This window comes from Sorex fumeus, unplaced genomic scaffold (assembly GCF_029834395.1).
Source record: "Sorex fumeus unplaced genomic scaffold, SorFum_2.1 ptg000199l, whole genome shotgun sequence".
Lineage (NCBI taxonomy): Eukaryota > Metazoa > Chordata > Mammalia > Eulipotyphla > Soricidae > Sorex > Sorex fumeus.
Window position 1 is genome coordinate 1,615,515 of NW_026606256.1, and position 16,296 is coordinate 1,631,810.

The 16,296-nt window shown below is 56.0% G+C and overlaps 1 protein-coding gene across 1 annotated transcript; it reads right to left on the reverse strand.

Annotated features, from left to right (window-relative positions):
* Nucleotides 1-4,256: 4,256 nt before the first annotated feature.
* Nucleotides 4,257-12,714, reverse strand: TBL2 (transducin beta like 2). The gene is made up of 7 exons (XM_056108260.1): nucleotides 12,546-12,714; nucleotides 10,481-10,611; nucleotides 10,146-10,330; nucleotides 9,082-9,233; nucleotides 8,440-8,566; nucleotides 7,000-7,152; nucleotides 4,257-6,854 (listed from the first exon to the last, which is right to left on the reverse strand). The coding sequence occupies exons 1-7, from the start codon at nucleotides 12,670-12,672 to the stop codon at nucleotides 6,392-6,394; spliced, it is 1,338 nt and encodes a 445-aa protein (XP_055964235.1). The 5' UTR covers nucleotides 12,673-12,714; the 3' UTR covers nucleotides 4,257-6,391.
* Between the last annotated feature and the right edge of the window lie 3,582 nt (nucleotides 12,715-16,296).

A 16,296-nucleotide genomic window follows, 5' to 3' on the forward strand; every position in this document is an offset into this window, starting at 1 on the left:
AGCAACCTCTGAGCACCACTGGGTATGACCCCTAAATAATAATAAACTTTATTGCACATGGGGGTGGGATGCGAAGAGATAGTACAGTGGGCAGCTACCACTTGCCCTGAATGATGCCAACCTGGGTTTGGTCCCTGGCCTGCCAAGAATGATCCCTGAGCTCAGAGCCAGAAATAAGCCTTGGGTAGCACTGGGTGTAGGCCCCAAAAGAAATAAAATGCTCACAGCGCATTAAGGCCATTGCCTTAACCACCCCATGCTAGCTCTCCTGTCCCAAATATCTCTCTTCTTTCAAGGGAAACCACCCTCCCTCCGTTGGAAATTGGATGTCCCAGTCTGGCCAACTCCTTCACAGCTGGACTACCTGTGAAGGTGCCCTCTTGATTATTTATTTATTTATTTATTTTGCTTTTTGGGTCACACCTGGTGATGCACAGGAGTTACTCCTGGCTCATGCACTCAGGAATTACTCCTGGCGGTGTTTGGGGGACCATATGGGATGCTGGGAATCAAACCCAGGTCGGCTGCGTGCAAGGCAAACGCCCTACCTGCTGTGCTATTGCTCCAGCCCCCAGGTGCCCTCTTGAGACAGAGGACGGTGAGTGTCACCTGGGAGATGGCTCAAAGGACCATGGCTCCTGTGTGCATTTTATTTCTTTTGGGTCCTACACCCAGTGCTACCCAGGTTGGCATCATTCAAGACACTCTCCTTTGAGCCATCTCCTGGGAGAAGGTAGCAGGGGTTACAAGGAGGGAGGCAGAGGTGGAAAGGAAGTGGGGGGGAGGGGAAATGCAAAAAGGAGGGAGAGAGGGGAGGGGAGGGGAGGGGAGAGGAGAGGGACACAAACTCCACACCAGAGACTAGGACAGTGTCTCCCAGAGGTTGCTGGACCAATGGGAAGACAAGCAAGGGCTGTAGCTAGCCTGGGTGCAATTGGGGGGTGCTTCCTATTTGCTTAAGGAAGGGACATTTCTATGGGCTGCAGGGAGATATTTTTCCCCTGAGAACGGGTGGTAGGCCAGGTCCATTTGGAAGCCTCCATGCCAAAGCGTCGGCCATACCCCACCGATGGCTCCAGCCTCAGTGGCAGAGGGGTGGGGACCAGCCTGCACAAGCCCAGAGATTCCCCAGAGATGATCCTGGCGGTGGTTGAGGCAAAGGCAGGGCTGGGAACACTCCAGATCGTGCCACCTTCTCACCACATTCTAGGATGTGTTGGGAACATTCTGGCCTTGGGGCATGGAAGCATGAAACGATGGCGGGGACCACTCGCTGTCCTGCAGCCGCAGACAAATCCCTGCTAGTCTTGCTGCTCTCCGCGATTGAACTTGGAGCTGAGATAGAAACCTGGGACATACCACATTAAGAAGTTCGTACTTGATGGGGCTGGAGCGATAGCACAGCAGGGAAGGCATTTGCCTTGCATGCGGCCAATCCGGGTTTGATCCCCAGCATCCCACATCGTCCCCCAGGCACTGCCAGGAGTGACTCCTGACCGCAGACAGGAGTAGCCAGGTGTGACCCAAAAAGAAAAAAATTATAAGGTTTCTACTTGAGGGGCCAGAGAGGGTGTACAGTGGATAGGGCGTTTGCCTTGCACGCAGCTGACCTGGGTTCGATCCTACCTTTCCATATGGTTCCCCAAGCACTGCCAGAAGTAATTCCTGAGTTCAGAGCTAAAAGTAACTTCTGATCACTGCAGGGTGTGGCCCAAAAGCCAAAAATGTTCCTACTAGCCCTGGGCTCCACTCACAAAAAGCTGAGAGGCAGGCAGGTCACAGGTGCTGTGGAGGAAGCTGAGGGAAGCAGAGACCCTGTCCACCTAACCAGCTTCAATGACATCAACATCTTTCATCTGGCCCTGCTGCTACGGGGGCTGTTTCCCGCCCCCGGGCTCCCCAAGTCTCTGATACCTACTTGGGTTGTGCAGAGCAGTTTGTATGGATGCCTGTACCGCAGAACTAACGTTAGTTACTTCCCAACCTGCCACTGCAAAGGCAGAGCGGGCATAAGCCCTCGGCTTGGCCCTGCAGGAAGGTGAAAGGGTGTCTGTAACCAGGCTGAAAAGGGGAGGCTACTGCCAGCAAACAGGTGTGGGGGGCTGCACCCCACGGCACAGTGGCCAACCGCAGGTAAGTCTGTCATCAATGAATAACGATAGCTGCTGATTTCCCAGAATCACTCCAAGGGGTCAGGGACTATAGTTTGGGGTTGTCAGTTCTGTGGGGGTCCCAGAAAGTCTTGCAGAAACCAGGGAAGTGAGTGGGTCTTAAGAGTCTGCAGATACCCTCACCCGACCCTGTGTGGGCATGAGGGTTTCTTTGTCCCCGTTGTTTTATGTTGCTTCTGTGAAGACTTCCAGGCACCAGGTGAAGGGGGGTATCACAGAAAGAAGCTGAGGTGCTGGGGGCCCCCAGTTCTGGAGCCTGTCACAGTTTCCTCCCTCAGGAGCCACCAATTGCAGGAGAATCACCCCCAGCCTGGGAGATTCCTGTTGGTGGTTGAGAGTACTACCATCACCATCACGGCCCAACAGGGAGTTGGCGTGTTTCTCCCCTACCCAGTGCTCAGGGGCACTAGGGTGTGAGGTTATCAAGCCGGCTCCTGGACATCAAGGCCCTGTCTGCCAGCTCGCCTCACGATGGCTGTCAGTGGGACCTTTCCCTGCTGAATCCTCTCTAGACGCCCCTTCTGGAGACCCGTCCTCTCCCCACTTTATGAGTCACCCCAACACAGGCAGGTGCCGTAAACCTTTGCTCTCCTTTCCCAGTCCCAAAATTATCTTGTTTTTGAGCCTAATCCTGGCATGCAGCTTGGGGATCATTCCTAGTGGACCAGTGGTGCCGGGAACTGCACCTGAGGGGGCCGGCATGCTGTGAGTAGTAGCCCGTTGAGCCTTGTAGGACAGTCTTTACCATATATTATCACCTCGATTTATTAAAATTAACCAATATTTTGGTTTTGGAGCCACAACCAGTGGTACTCAGGATTGACACTCTTTGGTTGATACTCTTGCTCTGCGCCCACGGGGGTGCCAGGGATTCAACCAGGTCTGGCTGCAAGCAAGGCAAGCGCCTTAACCCCGAACCCACAAACAGGTCTTTCAAATGTACATTTTTTTTTTTTTTTGCTTTTTTTCACACCCAGCAATGCTCAGGGGTTACTCCTGGCTTTGTACTCAGAAATTACTCCTGGCGGTGCTTGGGGGACCATATGGGATGCCGGGGATCGAACCCAGGTTGGCCGTGTGCAAGGCAAACGCCCTACCCGCTGGGCTATCACTCCGGCCCCACAAATGTGAATCTTTTGATTTTCATTTTTTTCCCCCAAAGACTGAGAAAAATAAGTTCTATCACCACCATTTTTAACATTATCCCAACTTTTTATTTGGAAAAATTTCAAACCCCAAAAAAGTTGAAATATTAAAAAATTAACACTACTGTATTGACAACACCTTTTTTTTTTCTTTTTGGGCCACACCCAGCATTGCACAGGGGTTACTCCTTGCTCATGCACTCAGGAATTACTCCTGGCAGTGCTTGGGGGACCATATGGGATGCTGGGAATCGAACCCAGGTCGGCGGCGTACAAGGCAAATGCCCTACCCACTGTGCTATCACTCCAGCCCCTAACAACACACTTGATCAGAAAAGGCAGCAGTCTCTGTCCTGCCTTCAGCTCCCATTACTTTCTCCAGGCTTAGGAACCTTCTGGAATGGCATTTTGCATCCTGCTTTCTCTTTTCTCCTTAGAAACTCACCACCCACTCCCACACCCCAAGGACCAGATTTATTTCCATTTTACAGATGAGGAAAGAGAGTCAGGGAGGTCAGTTATGCTCAGGGTGTCAGAGTGCTACCCAGCGGACGGCTGACTTCAGTAACTCAACATTCTGAGCTCACTTCCTCTCCCCTTCACAATGAGAATAAAGCCAGAGCAAAGCAGATAAGCAAAGATGCGACTCTCTGGACAAGCAGAAAGCAAATATTCACCAGAACCCATGTGCAGGGCATGACCGGCCAGAAGTCTACTGGTGGCACAAATTCACAGTGGAAAGTAGAGGTGAGAATAGTAACAAACTGACGGCAACGCTCCTGCACTCCCGTCCCAGCAGCCGGCCACGGGCAACTATTACAGCAAATGGTGGGGACCCCCCATCCCAGCAGCCAGCCATGGCTTAGTATCGCGCAGAACAGATGGTGGGGACCCTGCCTGGCAGGCCACACATTCCCAGGCCCAACGAACCCAAAGGCTGCCTTTGAGACTGGTGGGCAACATATGATTATTGCATAAATGCTTGGCCCAGAAATGCTTAATGTTTTTTTTCTTAAAATATCATCCACTTCTAACCCCTTAGATTGAAAAGTCACATCCTGAGGATTCTTCACGGGCACCCCTAGAGCAGACACACACCCCTCATCACCTGAGTCCTCCACTATGTCCTAAGGTCTTAGACTTTAGGCTGGGCCGCCCGGAGCACTCAAATATCCAAAGGAGCTCACTCACAGATCACTTCGGACATCTTGAAACACACACAAAAACAATGCCACGAGGGAACTGAGCCAGGGCTGCTTCAGACTGGGCGCGGCGAGGGTCTCGGCATCATCAATGAACCCGAGAGCTGGTTAAACTAGCCTGACTTGCAGCCAACAGAAAAGCAAATGCTTCTAAGCAGAGGGAACAGCAGAGCAGAGGTGCTAGGCTGAGGCTAGGACCAACTTTGACCTGGGGGAAGGGAGAGCAGTAAGGGTTGTGCTGGGGGCCACCTGGGAACAAGATCTAGAGGAAGGGGCCGGAGAGAGAGCACAGTGGGTAGCGCGTTTGCCTTGCACATGGCTGACACAACTTCAATCCCTGGCACTATATATGGTTCCCTGAGCCCCCAGGAGGGATCCCTGAGCGTCGAGCCGGGGACAAGCCCGACACACTGCTGGGTGTGAAGGAAGACACCAGAGCTTGGCGGTCAGGGTGAGGATTTTGGGTTTTATTCTAAGTGTGATGGGAAGCCTTTGAAATGACGGCCTCTGGCTTCCATCTGGCCTACCCCGAGGACAGTGACTGCACAGGGTGAGGAGGGAGAGCAGTGAAGTAGCTGCTCTGCAGTTCAGTAGGGGACAGTGACTCAGGACAGGCAGGGGACAGGAAAAGTGGAGCAAAGTAGCAGATTTGGGAAATAATGCAGGATATGAGCAGAGGATGCCGGGAGAACAAGTCTGGAGAATTCCAAGGCTATGGCTCACGCAAAGATTTGGAAGGGCTGAGGAAGACTCGGGAGGTGCTGGTTTTAGAGTGAGAAGAATTTGCTTCTGGACGAATCAACTGTGTCTAGACTTAGCTCTGCCAGAAATCCTCATCTCCCTTCTGGCCCACGGCCAACCGGTTGTCCAGTCAATCTCCGAAATACTAACCTCCTATCCAAGCTACGTGCGCACGTCACACTCACTGCCTCAGTTTCCAGTGAATTTTCTGGAGCAATAGAGAAACTAGCAGGGAAATAGGCCTTTCTCTCATCTGTGTCTGATGGAACCTCTCGGCTCACTCATCTCTCCGGAAACCAGCCCGCTCTCCTCGAATGGGTTCTATTCTGGAAGCGGGGAACCCGCCCTTGTGCACCCCTTGAAGCAGAGCCTGCTACAGACTGTGTGATGGAATCCTAGAGCCTTCCCTCTCCCCGGGGAGGCATCTGCTTGTGATTCTGTTCCCAGCAACACTGTCCACTCTTGTTTCATGACATGGGACAGACGGGTACGGGGTCGACCCCCTCCTCTTTGCTACTTTTCTAAGTTTAGGGCCTTTTCTACTCACAACGTCTCTGTACGGTGATCACAGAAAATGAGTCTCCATTTTACAAATAAGGAAATCGAGGTACAGATCAAAAGCCTTCAATACTTTCTGGAAGGAGCTGGGAGCGGTGGCTGGCAAGATGAGCCCTTCCTTGATCCCACCTGCCCCCTGCCCCCGCCAGCTCTGGACCTGGGAAATAAACCTCCCTCCCAGTTAGTTGCTGGCCCAAGTGCTGGTCTTTACCCAGGTCCTCCCAGGTTCGGCCTTCACTGTTAACAAACTTCTTTGGGTGCCAGGGTATAGGACCGTAAGGTCAGAGATCAGGTGATGGCTCTTCTCCTCGCCAGCCTCCATGGCCCCGGGGAAGCTGACTCGTCCCCTGGGGGTCTCAGAGAAAGATAAGCACCTTTGTAAGGCCAGAGGTGAACCAGCAAGAAGAGAAATCTAAGCGGGCAAGAGTCACTTCAGCAGACAAAGGAGAGAGGAGTGGGCCCAGCGCCGAACACATCAAAGGCTCCAGCAGATGGTTTCCAGCCGGGGAGTCCCTGGGAAGCCAGCCGGGGGGGGGGCAGCGGCGGCCAGCGCCTCCCTGCCCTGCCCCGACTCTCACTTCTTCAGGGCGCCCAGCTTCTTCAGGGCCTCCTGGGCCTCCGAGAGCTGCTGCTGCAGCCGCTGGCGGGTGCTCTCGCTGGTGGCCCGCTTCAGCAGACCCTGCATCTCCTCCACCACAGCCCGGAGGCTGGGCGTGTTGTGCAAGAGCCGCACGGCCCGGTCCCCGCAGGAGGCCAGCAGGCGCCCGCTGACGTCGAAGGTCAAGTCGGAGATGCACTCACTGTGGACCCGCTCAAAGCGCTCCTCCTCCTCCCCGCGGCGCGTGTTGTAGAGGCGGATGGTGCTGCCGCAAGCCAGGGCCAAGACGTGAGCGTCCGGGGAGAGGGCCAGGCGGCAGGGCTGGGTGCTGGCCTCGTCGAAGCGGCCCGTCCTCAGCAGGTAGGGGTCCTGCTGCTTCTTGTACTCCACGTCTGTGTCCCACAGCTTCCATGTGCCGTCCTTGGAGACAGAGGCCATCCTGCAGCGGGGAAAGGCCTGGCTCTAGGGCTCAACTGCGGGGGTGGGGGGGGGGCCATGATGACACGCACCGACGGGACAAGACACGCTGATGACAGAGGGGCGGGGGGGCAGAAGAGCACCGAGGAGCCCAGACACACACTCACCTGCGTGAGTCGTTGGAGAAGGCAAAGAAGTGCACAGCCGCAGAGTGGCCCTTGAGCTCAAATGCGCGCACCACCTCTTGGAAGTCGCCTTTTTTCCCAAAGCAGACTTCCCACACCTTGACATCAGGGGTGAAGCCACAGGAAGCCACAAACCTACGGGTAACCAAGGCTCCTTGTAAGGCCTCCCGTTAAGGTGAACTGGGTTCCTGCAAACCCACTAACGCAGGGCCAGAGCGAACAGACAGCGGAGAGGGCGCTCGCCTTGCATATGGCCAACCTTGATTTGATCCCTGGCATCCCATAGGGTCCCTTGGGCCGCCAGGAGAAACTGCTGAGCACAGAGCCAGGAATAAGCCCAGAATACAGCTGGATGTGACCCACCTATCCCCTGAAAAAAAAAAAAAAAACCACTAAAAGTCTGTCATAAGTAGAAGAAGTTGTCTTAGGGCAGAAGTGATACTACAGCAGGGAGGGGACTTTGCTTGCATGGGCTGACCTGGGTTGAATTCCCCAGCACCCCATATGGTCCCCAAGCTAGCCAGGAGGGATCCCTAAGCACCACTAAATACGGCCACCACCCCAACTAAAAAAGAAAGTTGTCTTAGGGCGCCAAATGCTTTTTCTTTATTTTTCAGGCGGGAGCGATGGTGGCCACATGCAGCAGTGGTCCTAGGTCATACAGCAGTGGTCATGGGTCATACTGCTGGGACCTGGAGGACATGCACGGTGCTGCGGGAGACTGCACTGGGTCCAGCTGTGTACAAGGCGAGCACCTGAACCCCTCGGATAGCTCTCCTGACCCAGAAAGTTTTAAGTTTTGCCTGGGGGCCTCATTGAGTTGGTGCTCAGGGTAGCAAACATGGTGCCAGGAATGAAACTGAGGTTGGGGGCACTGGAGCGATTGTCCTGTGGGGAAGGCGTTTGCCTGGCACACGGCTGACCTCAGTTCAATCCCTGTCATCCTCCATGGTCCCCTGAGCACTGCCAGGCTTAATTCCTCAGCACAGAGTCAGGAGTAAACCCCGAGCGTAACCGGGTGTGCCCCACTTCAAAAAACCAAAATATTTGGGGCTGGAGTGATAGCACTGCGGGTAGGGCATTTGCCTTGCACGCGGCCAACCCAAGTTCGATTCCCAGCCTCCCATATGGTCCCCTGAGCACTGCCAGGGGTAATTCCTGAGTGCAGAGCCAGGAGTAACACCTGTGCATCGCTGGGTGTGACCCCCCAAAAAATAAAAAAACAAAATAAATACAAAATCAATAAACCAAGATGGACCACATGGAAGACAAGCGCCAATACCCCATGCTCTCTCCGGCCCCTAAGTACCTTTGACACACAACCTCGGCTTTTCCGTGTGACCAAAGAAGATAGAACGGCCCCCACCCTGACCTTCCGAAGCCCAGTGATGAGGAAACCCAGCCGCTGACCCTCGCTCTCACCGGCTGCACGGGGATATGGCTGCATATGTGTTGTTCATCTGGTTGGTGTTGATGGTTGACAGCACGTGGCCCTTCAGGTTCCAGATGACAATGGTCGTGTCACTGGAGGCAGTCATGATGAACTTCCCTGGGGGCCAAGAAGGGCCGTGAGCTGAGGGGCACCAGTCCCCTGACCGCCCCTCCATTTCCAAGCCGGGCTTACCCTGAGGACAAACTCACTACAGCCTGCACTCAGCCCGGCCCCCTGCACTGCTGGAACTCGGGTGCAGCACTGACTCTGATTTATTTTTGGTTTGGGAACCCTACCTGCGGGTACTTAGGGATCACTCCTGGTGGGCTCAGAGGACCATATAGGTAGCTGGGGGTAGAACCTGGGTCTGTCCTGTGCCAGGCGAGCACCCTACCCGCTGTTCTCTCAGGCCACACGCATAGTATTGATTTTGCAAGTTTTTTGGGTGGTGGGCACACCTAGCGGTGCTTGGGGGATCCTACGCAGTATCAGGGAGCAAACCAGGGTTGGGGCACGCAAGGCAAAAATGCCTTAGCCTCCATCCTAGACCTCCAGCCAGCACGGACACAGTTACCCGGAGAGCCATGTCCCCTCCCCTTGGGCGCGTGCCACCCACCCTCAGCTGCCCCTACCTGTGTCAGCGATGCCAATGTTGACGATGGGGGCCTTGTGCTTCTTAGGGAAGTCCTCCGGGCTGGCGGTGAAAGTGTAGCCCCCGTCCTCTCGTTTGGCCATTTTAAAGACCCGGAGGGTGTCTCCATTGGCCAGCCAGACAATGAAGGCCCTGGAGACGGGCGGCAGAAACACGGTCACTCACGTGGTCACACAGGCCCTCCGTGGATATATGCTAGCTTCAAGAATAATCACAGGACTGCAGAGCTGGGTCAGCAGGGGAGGCACCCAGGTTCGATCCCCAGCATTCCATTAGTTCCCCTATGGAGCGATCCCTGAGTGAGCCCTGAGCATACCGGGTGTGGCCCCAAAAACCAAAAAGAAAAAAAAACAACCAACAAAAAACTCAAAAGGGGCTGGAGTGATAGCACAGTGGGTAGGGCATTTGCCTTGCATGCGTCCAACCCGGGTTTGATTCCCAGCATCCCATATGGTCCCCTGAGCACCGCCAGGAGTAACTCCTGAGAGCAGAACCAGGAGTAACCCCTGAGCATCGCCGGGTGTGACCCAAAAAGAAAAAAAAAAAAACCCTCAAAAGACCTGCACCTGCCATCCCTCTTGCCCACCTTCTAACTTAACAAACCGCCCCTCCCCACCACCACCCCAGGGTTCAAATCTCTTCGAAGTCGCTTGAAGACAGGCCTCAAAGCGCTCCAGCCCTGGGTTTACAAATCACTGCACTGTGGCCTGGGTAGAGCAACAGCACAGCAAGGAGGGCGTTTGCCTTGCACGTAGCCAACCTGGGTTTGATCCGCGGCATCCCATAGGTCACCCAAGCATCACTAGGAATGATGCCTGAGTGCAGAGCGTGCAGTAACCCCTGAGCAACGCCTGGGTGCAACACTTCCAAGACCAACTTGGAGGCCAGGTGTCGGCCATCGACTCACAGAGCTGCGGCCAGGCAGGGGAAGGGCAGAGTCCTCCAAGGAGCTCCGGGCGGTGCCCAAGCTCTGCAAGTGCACACTGCTCACCACGTCCTGCCCCCCAAACACGGTCCCCAGTCTGGGGTTCCCTCCTGTCCCACCTGCAGTCGGGGCTGAACCGCACCAGGGTGGCGTGGTCTAACTCCACGTTGGCGCGCATGCTGCGGTGCTCCCGCTGCAGGAAGTCCTTGGTACTCCAGATGCGGACGGTCCGGTCATCGGCACAGGTGGCCAGGTACTTGCCATTGCTGCTAAAGTCCAGGCAAGAGATGTTCCCGCTGTGGCTCTAGGGGGACGGGTGCAGGAAGAGTGAACGGGACCCCCTAAACCAGCAGCCGCACAGGGAAGCTGACACAGTGGGATGGGCCTGGGAAAGGGCGAGGACGAGGCCTCCCCACTGGGTTCTGCCTGTAGGTGTGGGGTGGGCATCCCCTACCTTCAGAGCTGCAGCCAGGAGCCGGTGGGTGAAGTTGTGTTGCTGGGGCTTCTCCTTGCGACCCCGCAACTGCTGCTTCTGCTTTTTGGAACTTACAGACTTTGACACTGGCACCCCATTGGCTTTCTGGTCTAGAAAGAAAGATACTGTCACCCAGCCATCCTCATTTTTTTTTTTAAATGGTTTTGGGGCCACACCCAACGATGCTCAAGGCTTACTCCTGGCTCTGCGCTCAGGAATTAGTCCTGGTAGTGCTCAGGGCACCATATGAGATGCCGGGGATTGAACCCGGGTCGGCCGGGTACAAGGCAAACGCCCCACTCACCAGTCTGCTTCTAGGAGAGGCTCTTTTTTATGTGTTTTGACTCTGTGGTTTACAGCACTGTTGCAAATAGGGTATCATACATGACACTTCACCACCTTTGTCATATCTAACTTTCCCACCCATTAGCCATACCTCCTCTATTTTGGGACACCTGGGCTCTCACTTTTCCTATTTTTTTTTTTTTTTTTTGGTTTTTGGGTCACACCCGGCAAAGCTCAGAGGTTACTCCTGGCTCTACACTCAGGAATTACTCCTGGCGGTGCTCGGGGGACCATATGGGATACTGGGAATCGAACCCAGGTCGGCCTCGTGCAAGGCAAACGCCCTACCCACTGTGCTATTGCTCCAGTCCCTGGGCTCTCACTCTTGACTGGCCTCCCATGACTGGCCAGGCGCTGAGGACAGCAGGGGCAGCAGATAACGGCAACACAAAGGCTCTGGAACCAAGCCTGGTTTGCACTGTGTCTCTGTCATAAAGCGGTCTGGATGAGGGTGCTCGGGTCTGCAGCCCACATGGCACCTTCATAAACCTCAACGGTGTCTTCTCCAAGCTGGTGTTGGCAGAGTAGCCTCACAGCCTGATGAAGGGGGACATTGGCCCTCAGCCCCCGGCCTCGGGGAAGTCACTTAGTTGCTCTGGGCCTTAAAAGCGGCTGGGAGTATTGGATAATGTCTACAAAAGGACTAGTGGAGGACAGTGCACAATCATCAGAGGCTCAGAGAAACCCCAGTGCACACAGAGGGATGAGTCTCAGGCACCCACTCTTCTGCGTCAAATAGCTAAGAATCTGGCAAAGCATCAGGCTGGCAGGGCAAGGCTGCTGGGCGCCCAGCTCCCACAAACGTTATTATAGAATGTCGCTGGGTCATCATCACCCAACCCTGGCCGCAATCCAAGCAAAGGCCATTTCAGGGCTCCTGGTCTTCATTCGACTTTTGCCAGGAAATAGTCCTTTCTTGGCTCCCTGGCAAACTCTAAGAAGTCTATACTTCCAGGTTCCACCGCTGGGGTTCCCCAACTCTCAGGGTCCATTTCCTGGACCTACCCGCAAAGGAGAAAGAAAAAGCGCTGGGGGAGATGGTTCCCAAGGGCAGGAGCACAGGCTTTCCGTGCAAGAGCCCCAGGTCGATCCCCAGCCCTGCAAGCACCCCCGCAGCCACTCGCTTAGCCGCCTCGGGGACGTCGTGCAGCACTGAACCAGGTACAGATCTCCAGGTCCCCAGGAAGTGAGGCCGGGCCGACCACGCCCACCCCGGGAGTTCGGGTTTCCAGCCGGTTCCTCGGCCCAGAAACTGATCACCCTCCTTTTGCACCAGCACGGTAACGGGATCCTCTCCCTCCCCGGAGTGGGCTCTCCAAAAGGAAGACCTCCTGCGCTTGGCAGGCGTCCGGCAGGCACACGGTACACGTGGCCGCACATCCGGGGGGGGCGGCTACAATGAATGAGTCCCCACCGCCGCCGCGCCTTCAAAAACCCGAGGGCACTTGGGCGTTTTCGAGCTTCTCGTGGCCGCCCGGGGGAGAAGCTGCGGCTCAGAGACCCCGGGGCGGCCTCGGGCAGCGAGCGCGGCCGCGGGGGACCCGGCGTCCAAGCCGTCCCGCCCAAGGGGCGCGACCAGCCCGGCGGGGCGGCACTTCACAACACGAGAAACCGAGCTCGGGGGATCCCCCGGCACAAACCCCGCAGGCCCGAGCTGCAGGAGGGCTGGGGCGCCCCGGGCCCGCCCGTTCCCACTAACCGGCCGGCCGGCGGCACTTCTCCTCGGAGCGCAGCCATCCCCGCGCCACCGCCGCAGTGGCCATCAGAGCTAGCAGCCCGAGCAGCAGGGACAGCCCCATCAGCTCCGGCGTCTGCGGCAACTCCATGGTGGCCAGCCCCACTGCCAGCTCAGCCTCGGGCTCCGCGGGCGCCCGCACGTTTCCGCGGGGCCGCGCACGCGCCGGGGCGGGGCCCGGCCGTTGGGCTTCCCAAGGGGCGGGGCCGGGACGTTAGTGCGCCTCGAGAGGCGGGGCCCGGCCGTTGGGAGGGCCTGGGGGCGGGGCCTGACCGTTGAGGAGTCTCGGGGGCAGGGCTTTGAGGATGGGCGTGTCTTGAGCGCTCCCTGGCCGTTGGGCTTCTCAAGGGGCGGGTCCCGGCCGTTGGGAGGACCATGGGGGCGGGGACTGAGCGGGCCTGGCCATTGGGGAGTCTCAGGGGCGGGGCTTTCTGGATGGGCGTGCCTTGAGCGCGCCCTGACCGTTGGGGAGCCTTGGGGGCGGGGTTTTGCAGATGGGCGTGTTCGGAGCGCGGCCCGGCCGTTGGGCTTCCCGAGGGGCGGGTCCCGTCCCAAAGAGAACCATGGGGGCGGGGCCTGAGCGGGCCTGGCCATTGGGGAGCCTCAGGGGCGGGGCTTTGCGGATGGGCGTGTCTTGACCTCGGCCTGGCCGGTGAGGCGCCTCGGGGGCGGGGCTTTACAGATGGGCGTGCCTTGCGCGCAACCGCCGTTGGGGCGCCTTGGAGACGTGGCTTTGCCGATGAGAGTGTCTTGAGCGCATCCTGGCCGTTGGGGAGCTTTGGGGCGGGGCCTGGCAGATGGGCGTGTCTTGAGCTGGACCTGGGGGGATGGGGCCTGACCGTTGAGATCTAAACTGTCTGGGCCCGGTGTCTCAGCGATAGCACAGAGGCTAGCGCTTTTGCTTTGCACCTGGCCCATCTGGTTGGATCCCCGGCACCCCATACGGTCCCCCGAGCCCCACCAGGAGTGATTCCCGAACACAGAGTCAGGGGTAAAACTCTTGAGCACCTCCGGACGTGGCCCCAAAAGTAAAACAAAACCCTGGCCCTGTGGAACCAGATCTGTGTTCTCTGTCGATCCTTAATTTACTGGTGGGGGCCCGAGAAGTAGGTAGTACAGTATCGTCGACCTAGGTTCGAGCCCTAGCACCGCATTTTTTTCCTCCGAGCCCCATTGCATTTGGTCCCCAAGGCATGTTGGGTGTGGCCCTAAATCAAAGCTAAATAGGAAGTTTCCATGTGCACATCATAGGCACCCCCATTTTGTTTGCGGGCTTGGGGCCACACTCGGTGGTACTCAGCTTACTTCTGGCTCGGCACTCAGGGATCCTCCTGGCAGGGTTCTGGGGACCATATATGATGCCACGGATTGAACCCATGTCAGCCGCATGCAAGGCTGAAGCCCTCCCTACTCTACTGTCTCTCCTGCAGCGCCACCCACAGCTGGTTCGGAACCGGGGCATGATGTCCAAACCAGGAAGCTGGCATTGAGGACTCTACTGAGTATTCAGAGTACACCAAAAAGAACTGTTCTGTAGGGCAGGGATATTTAGGATTAGCACTCCTGGCTGAGAGAAGGATCTTTCCAGAACATTTCTGCTGGGGGTGCCCAGCTCTAGTGCTACGAGAAGTCACAGCATTGTTACTCCAAGGAAGCTCACCTACCTGTCTGTTCCAGAAACTCATAATTAAATCTCAAAAGAGATCAACTAACTGCAAAAATTTCTGTATCCCCCCAGTGCCAGCTGAAACCTCCAGGGCAATCTTGGGAGGGGGGTGGGCCAGCAGATCAGCCTGCCCTACCAAAGCTTCGACAGCCACATTCACACCCCAGAAACTGCAGCCATGCCTCAGGCAAGACTTTACTGCCTCACAACTGAGCTCCACAGAGTTGCTTGCCTGCAGAAATTTAAGGTACGGCTGGGTTTATTTTGGCTGAAAACTCCAGGTCTTTTTGAAGTTGGGGTGAGCGGCCTCCCCCACAACCCCCCTTGCACTTTTGGAAGCCCTAGCAGTGACATCCACATTTCAACCACCACTGCCATCTTAAGCTCACTGCCCAGCTAAATATTCTAGATTTTCTGGACAGCTCCACTCTCAGCAATGCTAACATCCCAGTAGGAGCACACCACATTGGATGGGATGTAACATAGAAGCCAACTAAGCACAACTAAAAAAAAAGTTAACACAGAAGGCTCAACAAACAGCAGCTCAGTAAACCCTCAGACAAGGACTTAATGTCCCCAGGGTAACACTGCACTGTAGCACCGTCCTTCCTTCCGTTGTTCATCGATTTGCTCGATCGGGCACCAGTAACGTCTCCATTGTGAGACTTCACGGGGAGCTTGCCAGGCTCTGCTGTGTGGGCGGATACTCTCGGTAACTTGCCGGGCTCTCCAAGAGGAACTGAGGAATTGAACCCAGGTTGGCCGCGTGCAAGACAACCGCCCTACCGGCTGTGCTATCACTCCAGCCCATCCCCAGAGTAAGAGATAATTTTCACTTTCTCTTTTACTTATTTTATCATTCCAGTAGCCATTTAGTGATTACAAGCAATGTAAAATAAATTGTGGACCTGCTTACAAGGGCAGGCTTGAGAGATGCTTGGACAAATGGGGACAGTGACGGAGGGAAGGTAACGGGTGGCGGGATAGTGAATGCCTGTAATAAACCATCAAGAACAACGTTGTAAACCACAGCATTGGAATAAAGCGGAGGGGGGGAGAAAAAAAAAAACACGAGCATCTGGATTCCAGAACTTTCCACCCTTCCACCCCACCACGGAGTCTCCTTTGTGGAGCCTTCAGGAAACAGGCTGGTGTGGAGGCTGGACAGACAGACACACCCGCAACCTCTGCTGAGGAAACAGAGCCAGTCTGAGAACAAATGGAGGGGCCTCACTTCCTTCCCTTTTGGCCTTGGTTGGAGGAGCCTGGTGTTGACAGGACTGGGGAGTGGGGTGGGGAGGGCTAGGAGGAGGTGCCCAGAGCACCCTGGGGACATTTCCTCCTCCATTTACTTAGCATGATAGGCCCAACTGTGAACTGCTCTCTTCACCTTCTAGAGACAAAACAGGAGGCTGGAGAGAGAGAGTCCAGCAGGTAGGAAGGTGCTTGCCTTGCACATGGCTAAGCCAGGTTTAACCCCTGGCATCTCGGTTGGTCTCCAGACCTGCCTGGGGCTGAGGGCACAGAGTGAACCTTCTTGGGGGATGGGGGCACGTGGGAGACCAGGTATGAAAGGGGAAGATTGTGTACAGTCTCAGAATTCATGGGTTCTGTTTTGGCTCCTGGAGGTGAAGAAGTAGGTAGAGTCCCAGAGTGATAGTCCAGCGGGTAGGAAACTCGTTCTGCACGTGGCCAACCCAGGCCGACTTGGAATCCTCTGGACTGTCCTCAAGGCCAGCTTCCTGATTTGGACACCGTGCTGTGGTTCCCACGCCATGTTGCTGTGGGAGGCGCTAGAGGAGTGAGCATATAGCAGGGAGGGCTGGGGCCTTGCATGCACCTGACATGGGTTCAACCCCTGGCATCATATATGGTCCCCCGAACCCCACCAGAGATTCCAGGATGCAGAGCCAGGAATAAGCCCTGAGAATGCTGGGTGTGGCCCCAAAGTAACACACACACTCACACACACACACACACATACACACGAGGTAGGGATTAGGCCAGCGAGTGACTCCATGTACTAGAGCACATGCTAGCCCCACAGTT

Excerpts from the sequence above, each read along its gene's own strand:
- TBL2 (XM_056108260.1), bottom strand. The coding sequence starts at position 12,672 with ATGGAGTTGCCGCAGACGCCGGAGCTGATGGGGCTGTCCCTGCTGCTC. Across the intron at positions 9,234-10,145 it reads CGGTTCAGCCCCGACTGCAG|GGCCTTCATTGTCTGGCTGG; the intron begins GTGGGACAGGAG and ends GCCCGTCTCCAG. Across the intron at positions 7,153-8,439 it reads GCCATATCCCCGTGCAGCCG|GTTTGTGGCTTCCTGTGGCT; the intron begins GTGAGAGCGAGG and ends GGTTACCCGTAG.